General features: G+C 41.9%; 1 protein-coding gene across 1 annotated transcript; it reads left to right on the top strand.

The window, feature by feature from the left end:
* Nucleotides 1-8911: 8911 nt before the first annotated feature.
* Nucleotides 8912-9574, top strand: LOC124788673 (mucin-12-like). Its single transcript, XM_047255955.1, has one exon. It carries the CDS (start codon nt 8912-8914, stop codon nt 9572-9574), a length of 663 nt encoding a protein of 220 aa, XP_047111911.1.
* Nucleotides 9575-10026: the final 452 nt, after the last annotated feature.

Genomic DNA, 10026 nt, shown 5'->3' with positions numbered 1-10026 from the left:
CCGATGGGAGGGCGCGAATCCATCGTTGTGTAGGGTAACAGTTCGTTGACTACTGTACTGCAGGATGGAAACACGCTGGCGGCGGTTCCATTATACTCTGGTGAACATCCATAGGTCCAGTGGAGCTGGTGCAAGGCACCATGACGGGCAAGCAGTATCGTACACTGCCTGTTGCACTCTTACCCTCCTTCATGACTTGCCCTCCTTCAAACTAGGTGGACAAATAGCTTTCCAGACTAGAGACCTCATTCCCTACATCACTGTGGAATAACTTGCAGAAGTTAAGCATTAGTACGAATTTAGATGAAATGAAGTTGATGAAATAAATTAAACATTTCGGAAATAAACATAAATTATATCTTCCATAAGTATTTCCTCTTTTTAAATCGTCCCTAGACATCTAATAGACGACAAATAAGTGTAACTGAAGATCTCTTTGAATAGTTTTAAACACGCTGGTAACTGGAGATCGCAGTGGGCAATGTCCGCCTCCAGACACCATCATCATCCCCGTCTCGGTGCGATGCAACCCCCAGCTATCATCCTAAGACTTCTTTGAAAAGCTCAGCGGTGATATAATTTCAGAAAGTCGTAAAGCTAGAGTAAAAAGTCTACAGATCAGATAATGAAACATGTCAGTGTCCACGGATTCAGTATGGTTTACTCTTATTTCAACAAGCCCAATTACATCATACTAGTCATGAGGGATGCAGGACGTGGTGATTTTGACAGTAAATAAGATTCTCAAGACTGACATTTGGGGCCTGTAAGTCCAAGCAACATTTCTGGTGCGAAAATACTTAAAAAACTCCACCTTACAGGCGCAGGCGTGGAGTTACATCAGCAGTATCCTGACACTATATGTTACAAGGAGGAGCTGCGATAGGTCGCTCTATGAACACTCGAAACGTCGCTTGGTGAAACAAGTGTGAAAATAAACGGAAACTAATTTTTTATTAGATGACAGCAATCAATAGTTGCCGAGAAAATGATTGAGTTTTGACGCTACTGAGCCACACATGGTGTTTTACGAAGCGAGCTGGTACCGTGGTGGCTAACAGCACATGATCGAATTTTTGTGCTCCATGTTCAAATCCAATGTTATGTTATTTTTCCTTTTTGTTGTCACTGGAGTATGTGACATCAATATTATTTTGACACAGAGAAATGCGATAGAATTATATACAAAATAAAAAAACATGTCAAATGTTATTAAAATTAGATTTCAACATCACAAATCCTGTATAACCTTATCTAACTCCCGGTAAGTGAAAAAAAATTCTAGTATATCAACTTTTGCCTTGATTTTTACTTTTATGTTTCAAGAGAACCGGTGTAGTCCGCAGATTGATATCATAAAATCGTTCAAAGGCTAAAAATAGATGCACGACCAGCAACATGCTACGGCACATATGGTACAGTTGTATTCTTTAATGTGAATATACTTAGGAAGAGCAACCTCCTCGACATTCTAAATACCTTTCAACGTGGCTCTCATTTCCCGGCAAACTAAGCTTATCAAAACGTTTTCTCGAAAGCTGGAGCCTGCAATTGTTTACGGGTTTTACTAACTTCATCACTTCTGCGTGTGATTTCCGTTTGCTGTGCGATGAGAATAGGGCACTTTTGTAATGGGGGAATGTAATTCTTCGCCTGTCAGTAAAATTATATGTCGCAATGTTGACAAAACGGCATACACTTTGGCGGAATTACTTTTACTGAACATGATATTCCGACTTCATCAACAACCAGGCCACCATATAATGAGAGATAAGCTTTCCCATGCCACGTGTTAATAACGTGCAGAAGCGGCTCCATTTTTAAGGTCGCAAAACTTTGTCCAAAAACTAATGGAAAGTATCTTTTGTGAGCTTCCCAGATTTTGTCGCTGTTGCGTGCACATAATGATGCCGTTCCATTGACTGGTCTACGTCTTGCCACTGATATCCTGTAGACAAACAAAAACTGTTAATAACTTTTTTGGAAAGTGGTAATTCGTACTAGGCTCGTATCACGATGGAGGACTCAAGTGATAAGCAGAGAATCGAGCAGAGAAAAATATAAAATAAATGATTCGTAGGTTTTCGATCATTTGACAGAGGCAGAAACAAAGGGCATGTGGTTACTACAAGAGCACTGAGGCAATGAACGATGGATACAGCAAGGCCATTGCTGTCAGAAAGTTTTGAATTAAAAGCCTCAAATACCTTCTGCAATTCATTCAAGAGGAAACGCGGAATTCGGCAGCATCGTCTCACCAAATACATCAGCAACAACGGCAAGCTTACGTTTGATGAATTACTCGAAACAGCTACATTCTTTCAACTTCAGACCTCCATTATAAGTCCTGAATTCAACTCTGATTTAAGAGTTATAAGTGCTGATCGAACAGAATGTATCACATCTCTAGTAAGAGAATATTATTTTGATGTAAGAAAGTTACAGCAATAGCAGTCGGTCAACAGACACAGAGAGATCTATCGTCATATTTTCGATGACAGTTTTGCGTCTTACATAGAAAACCGTACAAGTACGGAAAGGACTCGCGGTCTTAGGGTTCCGTACAAACTTAATTGTTTATGGGCCGGCCGTGGTGCCTGAGCGGTTCTAGGCGCTGCAGTCTGCAACCGCGCGACCGCTACGGTCGCAGGTTCGAATCCTGCCTCGAGCATGGATGTGTGTGATGTCCTTAGGTTAGTTAGGTTTAAGTAGTTCTAAGTTCTAGGGGACTGATGACCTTGGAAGTTAAGTCTCATAGTGCTCAGAGCCATTTGAACCATTTTGAATTATTTATGTAGGTAATAATAATAATTTCGTGTGGGCTTCTACTTACTGGACAGCACTTTGGTTTGCGTGTCTCTAACCCGTCCCAGGTATCCAACTGGGGACAGGAACCCAAAGTTTAACGTGGAATCCGAACCATGTGTTCCTTCTGAAGACTCCTCACATTGTTGAGGAGGAAAAAGGCTAGCTTAAAAAAAGACCAAAAAATCCGTGGTTCCACCAACATTCGATCCCGCAATCTCTGAGTTTCGAGACAGGCGCTTACCGATTTTTGTCATAAAAGTAATTTACTGAGAATTCTACATGTACAGTAGTGAACAAAACGAGGGAGACCCCTCGCCTTTTCGTTATGCTGATCCGCACAGCTTTAAAGTACTCTACACAGCATAACAGGCAAGGCGACGAAGTGCTACCAACATACTATGCTCAGGCGTGAAATTGGAAAACTATCCGAACTTTGTCAGACTGTTTTAAATCATGCGTAAGGCTATATTAGTGCTGATTAGTGTGTTAAACACAACGCTTAAATATAAGATATAAATGAAAGAAGAAACGCTAATGAAGAAGAACTGTACCAATAAAAATGAATTTCAGCTTATCGAGATAACATAACTGTTTTAGTAAGACAAAGTACCCCAGATCGTTACGAATTAGCAAAATATTCGGCCGCGAAACGGTCTGTGTCAACGTTCAGACCAGTCATACTGGATTACCGTTGCCGACCCACCATGAAAGTGTGCAAATTTAGCAATGCATGAAGATTCATAACGAAATTCAGTTAAAAATCATTCAATGCCACTGTTAAGTCAATTCAGTTATTGACAGAAGCGGATAAAGTAGGCGGTAACAAGTATGAAATTCTACAAGAGTTTCATATTGACATCCACAGGACGCCAGAATAAAGGTTGCAAAAAAACGTATTGGGGCCCGAGGATTTCTTAAAATTGCTTTACTGATAGACTATCTGCCTCCATCGAGATTAGAACCGAAAACAAACCAGACCTCCCTTGCAGTAGCAAACACCCCTCACTACGCTAGCAGACAACCCAGGCAAACAGCCCTCTATTATTACTCCAGACATGAATAAGGCGGCAATTTCACGATGAAAATGGCAAAATGATCTGCAGTTTCTGTTGCATAGAGCTTTCTGGACTAAAAGCCATGAATTTTCTACCTTTATGTCAGCGCTTATGTGGCAATCATTCGGGATGTTTACCGAAATAACAAAATACTGTTATTGGCGAGAAAATTTAGTAGGATAATTCTGCACCACCCCAGGAAATAAACGGCTACATGGTTGCCAATCGTATTCTACAATGTTTCAAATTCTCCATTAGACTCACCACAGCCAGGAAACGTTCATTAGCCGAAGTGTTTCTTAAGCTAGTTAGCAATGGGAATGCTCGCACTTCTAAAACGCGGTGGCATTAATGCTGGGATCTGAATTACCACATGTATAGGCAAATGGATTTTATTTGCATTCCTGTAAACGTGATTTGGACCAAAAGCGGAGCTACGATTAATATGCTGATGTACGGACTGCAACTAGAACATTTCGAATAAAGAGCAGGGGGAATTATTTATGCGGTCCTCACCTTCAGTAACGGTAGTTGCTATTTTCGTTGTTACGATTTCGTTACCTAAATCGTAAAAATGGAACCCTACTAGTCTCACTTTCTTGACCGTCTGTCTGTCTACCTAACCCTTAAAACGCGTTTACCTCGAGTAAGGGTAGACATAATAAGCGGAAATGTATCGCACTTCCTGCGGTACACGGTCTCTTGGTGGTGTGGCGTCCTATCTACTCGTCTCTTACAGGGTATAGGGTGCCTAAAGGACGCTGTTTTCTCGGATAGCTAAACAACAGTTTAAGTAAATGACATTAATGATTTTTATCACAATAGAGTAGATTGGCAACACTTAACTTTGGGTCGCAAGCAAATGGCGACAAGCAAATAATCAATGTCCTTCGCTATATATAACGTCCATGCCATTCAATCACACACGTTTATGTGGATCACAAGTCACGGCTCTTCTAGTGCTCTCTTCTAGCCCGGGTCTACTAGTGTACGGCTGAGGCTAGCAGGACCGTTCCCTATACTCTCTTCGGATAGAGGCCGCTCCTGTCGTGGTGGGTCCTTGTCAGCGTACTATGGCTGACATCGTCTCACAACCATCTCTGCTCTTGCGTTCTTCATCTTCGTGCCGTCCGTTGTCGTTACACCGGAACAATGACGCATCCATTAAAAGCGATTGGACACCTGCTTCAGTTTCTTAGCCATCATAGAGGGAAGTGGAGAAAGTAGTGCTACGTAATATGTATAGCCTCCTGGATCTTATCAGTAACCCATTTCCGATTGAGAAGCGCCATTTGGAGTGGAAAATGATCAGTAGCAACTTCCAGTGACGTATGTCAACCCATAGCACTGACCCGCGTGATTATTGCTCCAATGAACACCCGTACATTAAGTTTACTTTTTCCCTCGTCAAGTCGTGCCCCCGAGGCACGATGATCGCCTTCAACAGAGGTATCTTTGTAGGTCGATGGAGTAAAGCCATCATATCACCATCTTACGGGCGAACAGTGAGGGTCGTTCCAAAAAGCGTCCAGTCTTGAAGTTGGGACGGTATCTTCCGAAGCGGCAGCCCCAGAGATAAGACGAACAGAACATTGAGATAAATAAAAATGCCTTCTTCTTGCAACAATATATTTTACTTGTTCCAGACGCGTTTCTCCTTGTACTTCAAGACAGCTGCAGTGGACTCTAGAACGATACAGTTTTGTTTTGATGTACTATAGTTGTACATTACAAAACAGATCATGTCTTACTTTTTACATAAATAAATGATTACGTAAGGTTTTGGATGTGCATCTGCGCTTCCTACTATCTGATCATATGCTGCAGATCGCATTATAACTTAATATACGAAACATAAGTACATTTTCGCTTTACGAACTTTCTTATTCACAATTTTCATGTCCTTTAAACTAATTGCTGTGGATCATTATTATTTTTCTGTTCTAGCTGTAGCTATTTCACCGGCAAGTATGATTTAAGATCGTAACTACTGTGTATTTTTTTATGTCTCTTCATATTTGATTTGTTTATGTACAGTCATGCTCAAAAGTATCCGAACGACCTGAATTGCTTTTCGCCTGATTAGCATGCAACCCACATAACGCAGCTCTGTAGCAGGTCCTCTAATCGCTCCTTGGTCCAGTCGTTTGACTATTGAAAATGGTTCCAACAAGTCACCACTAGAAAACTCTGCTTTCTATTGCAATAACTCAAGACGTAAAGTAATAACACGATACTAAAAAATCAGGGAACACCTTATCACAGATAAGACTGTCCTTAGGGCTTGTAAGCTCACATTTATTGCAATAAATGACATACCGGAAATGTTACCACTCTCACTATTACGTCAGATAGGTAATGAACATAGTAAGTTCGTCGTATTCATGATTTCCTCTTCAAAGTAACATACCATACTTGTTATTTAACACAAAATCACATTAAAAATTTAAGTTATTCAATAGCAGCTAGTTGAGAATATGTATAAACTTCAAATGACACGATGAACCGTCTCGTTCTGCATATGGATTCAAACCCAGGTCATGCAGACTAAGATTTCGTGACTGATGGAAACTAACAGTCATTCCTGACTAGGCATACAGAGAGTGATATACCTCGATTTCAGACAGTATCAGTTAGCAAATATCAGCTCTAAATTACATAATGTAAACATTTATAACGGACGCGAATTCCTACCCATCATCTATTGTCCCTGTTAACGAACTACGAGAGATGTTAAATATTGTTTCCGCACAAGCAACTTACTTGAAATGCCGTGAGGTAAAGCTTTGTGTTAGACAGGGATTCGAAACCAAAACCTAATCGGATTGTTATCGAAGCACAATCATCTGTGTCATATCGGATTTTCTCGGCAGTAGTTAGATGTTTTAACTGAAATGACGTGAAGAAACATTACTTTTTTCGTTCCTAGTACTCCAACCCTTCACCTATCGCTGTTATATTCCAGAGAAAACGAACGTTAAATACGGGTTTGTTACACCAGCAGCGACTTGTGAGAATGTTTGAACTAGAAATAATATGAAGAAGAGTTCAGTGTTGACTGGGATTCGAACCCCACACATATCGTTGTTGACTGCACGCAAAGAGACGTCAGATACCGAATTTTTCTCCACCAGCAGCTCGGAATAACATCCTTTAACTTAAAGTGATCTCCCAGATAGTTCTGTGTCTCACTGGGAGTCAAAAACGTCAGATATCGTTAGTGTTGAGAACGAATGAAAATGTATTAAAAATCAAAATTATTATCCACCAGCAGATAGGTGTTCTCATGCTAGAGATTAATAACACATAATGAAAACTTTAGTGCCGAGCCAGGATTCGAACCCATTCACGCGGAATATGTCGAGATGTTGAGGAATCTGCAGTTTTGAACAAACAACAAATAGTAGTCGAGCTGTATTGTCACGAAGGGATCAAATTCCACGTTAAGGGTGGTCTGAGTTGCATTCCCAGCTCATAAACAATTTTATCGACATACAGAAGCTCAAATAAAAGATGGAATAAGCGCTCTGTGACCCTACATAGCGTTTGTTTCGTCACTACTAGTATAAGAAAGGTTACAGGTGATAGAGTTCCCACATTTCGCCACTCCTGTCTTTATTGTGGTGCAACCTATCATCTACTTGGTAGAGAAGGAGTGTCATGTTTAATGTGAATTTCAGACCACAATGCCATTATACCTTCTTCACTTGACGTAGCCAGAAGAGAATAGAATCTGTCTCTACCTATTAAAAATCATCAAAAGAAGTTAGAATCGAACCCAGACCATCATCATACGAAACTATCATCAGTCCAATAGACCATCAAATCCTCTTCTCTGGGACTCAATTTTCTATCATAATACCGCTGCGGCACACTCGATGAGAATTCTGACACACAGGCTCCGTGTGGTGTTTTGCAGCATGTTCAGTACATTCATTTATTTGGTTGACCGAATCTCCATGAACTTGTTGCCTCGGCTACCCAGTGCACACATTCGACTCTATTTTGTAATCACGGAAATAAAATAACGTAACTGCCACCTACACAGAACTGCCAACAGTGTTGGATGCAGAAATTTAAATAGGAAGTGTTCCTTTCCATTTGAGCTACTCTATTGCTCTATCTGTTAGTTGAAAATGTCGTGCAGTGCAAAAGAAAAGCTGTAACTGTCTGTCTCTCACCAGTCTAGATTCAGCCATATGCATTATCTCACAGCACTGTGGAATGCGGAAGTTCCTGAGGAATTGTTGTTGACTTCTGGAGCTGCTGTAGCTAAATGGCGGATCAGTTCGCCGGCGGACGGCGTGGAGGTACGACGTAGTGTGCTGTGCGCTGCGCCGTCTGTGCTTCCGCATGGTAAGTCTTGCGCTTGCTGCGGCTTAAAAGTCTGTTTATAGAACACTTCGATAAGTAATGAGTAGCATGCAGTGATGGCTCAACCAAGTTGAAAAGACTCTTTGAAACTTACCTTTGATCCTCGATATGCCAGACTTAAATCGTTTGAAGTAGAAAATTGGTTAGAAGAAGATGTGAAGCTCTCCTTTAATGATGTAATTGGGATCGACCTGTCGATTGTAGCTTTTGTCGTGTTTGTTAAAATGCGTAATTCCCAGTTGCGCGAGAAAATAGTTGAGTCTTGCGGAGGTGTCATGAAATTTAAGCATTCAGATGGAAAAGTTGGTGAAGTCACCGTTGCACATGCTAGTTTTGGCATTCGCACAGTTCGAATCTTCGGGTTGCCTTTTGAGATTACAACAGACCAAATTAATGCCGTAATTTCACCCTTCGGGAAAGTGCTCAGCAACTTTGCCGATAAATGGTCAAGCGCGCATAAATTCCCAGTACTAACTGGCGTACAACAGCTTCCAGTAGAGTTACAAAAGCACATCCCGTCGTACATCAATGTCTGCGAATATAGAGGGATTGTAATTCATGACGACCAACCGCGAACCTGTGCCGCCTGTAACAAGCCTGGGCACGTTCGCGCAGATTGTATACAGCGGCGCGTTGCACAGCTGCCGGCCGGCGAGGCCGCCAGGCCACCGGCGATGACAACACTGCCTGGAACTTACGCCGCCGTGGCACGCGAACGGTCGACTGCTTCCTCAGCCCCTGAATCGTGTGCAAATACAAATTCTCCAGACACTGAAATTCCGATGGACGTCAGTGCCGTCATAGCTGACGACCTACAAGAGTCCCGCCAATCTACGAAAACAGTTAAAGTTCCACCGAAACAGGCACCTGCAACTGTAAAGGCAGCAGATCCACCGGAAATTGAAGACCAACACACCTTACAGGAAAGCGACGCTAACTTGGATACTGAAGAAAGTCCGTCGAGAGGCAATTCTCCAAAGAAAAATAAGATACGCCGGCTGGCACGCAAAGGTGCAGAGGAGACGGCTCCCACACTCCGACAAAAAGCGAAGGAAATAGGTAGTACATTAAGCCAACAGACCTATAGCAACACGAAAGCGACTCCAGTTTCTGAGGAGCGTTCCCCTTCTGCGCTGGAAAAACGAGACGTCCAAGGAAAGCCAACAAAGAAAGCACCCACCCACCCTCAAGAAGCGAGTCACTCTCCTGAAGCTTCACTCGTCCCATCCACGACGACAACCTCAACCAGCAGGGCAGACGAAAGCGACCATAACAATGCCGACGAAGAAATGACAGAAGTTTCAGAAACTAAGACAGACTGTAAGCTAGCCCCATAGGTGGCTGATTTCTTCAACGAAGACGTCTCCGTGAACGAACATTCTAAAGAACAAGGACACACCACTGAAACATTTGCTACCGGTGAATATTATTAAAATGCGTTTTAAAGCTGACGCTTGCGAGACAAAACGGAAGAATGTTTTTTAAAGTTTGATCAAGTAGAACGGAGAATGTCTGACATACAAGCATACAAAATAGCGACAATAAACCTTAATAAGATTCGTAGTTCCTTTAAACTACAGAACTTAAAAGATTTTATATGTGCTTCTGACAGTGACATTATACTTTTACAAGAAGTGACAGACATTGAGCTTGGTAACGTACCTGGCTTCAACGCCATTACAAACCCAGGGCATGGAGCGGAAATGGGCACAGCTCTGCTCGCAAAGGAGGGCATAGTAGTCCAAGATGTAGTAAAACTACCAAACAGTAAAGGCATAGCGGTCACAAT

Source organism: Schistocerca piceifrons, chromosome 3, assembly GCF_021461385.2.
Source record: "Schistocerca piceifrons isolate TAMUIC-IGC-003096 chromosome 3, iqSchPice1.1, whole genome shotgun sequence".
In the NCBI taxonomy this organism is placed as follows: Eukaryota; Metazoa; Arthropoda; class Insecta; order Orthoptera; family Acrididae; genus Schistocerca; species Schistocerca piceifrons.
Note: the sequence above shows the minus strand (reverse complement) of the source record. Positions and strands in the feature narration are given on the sequence as shown.

Excerpts from the sequence above, each read along its gene's own strand:
- LOC124788673 (XM_047255955.1), top strand. The coding sequence starts at position 8,912 with ATGACAACACTGCCTGGAACTTACGCCGCCGTGGCACGCGAACGGTCG.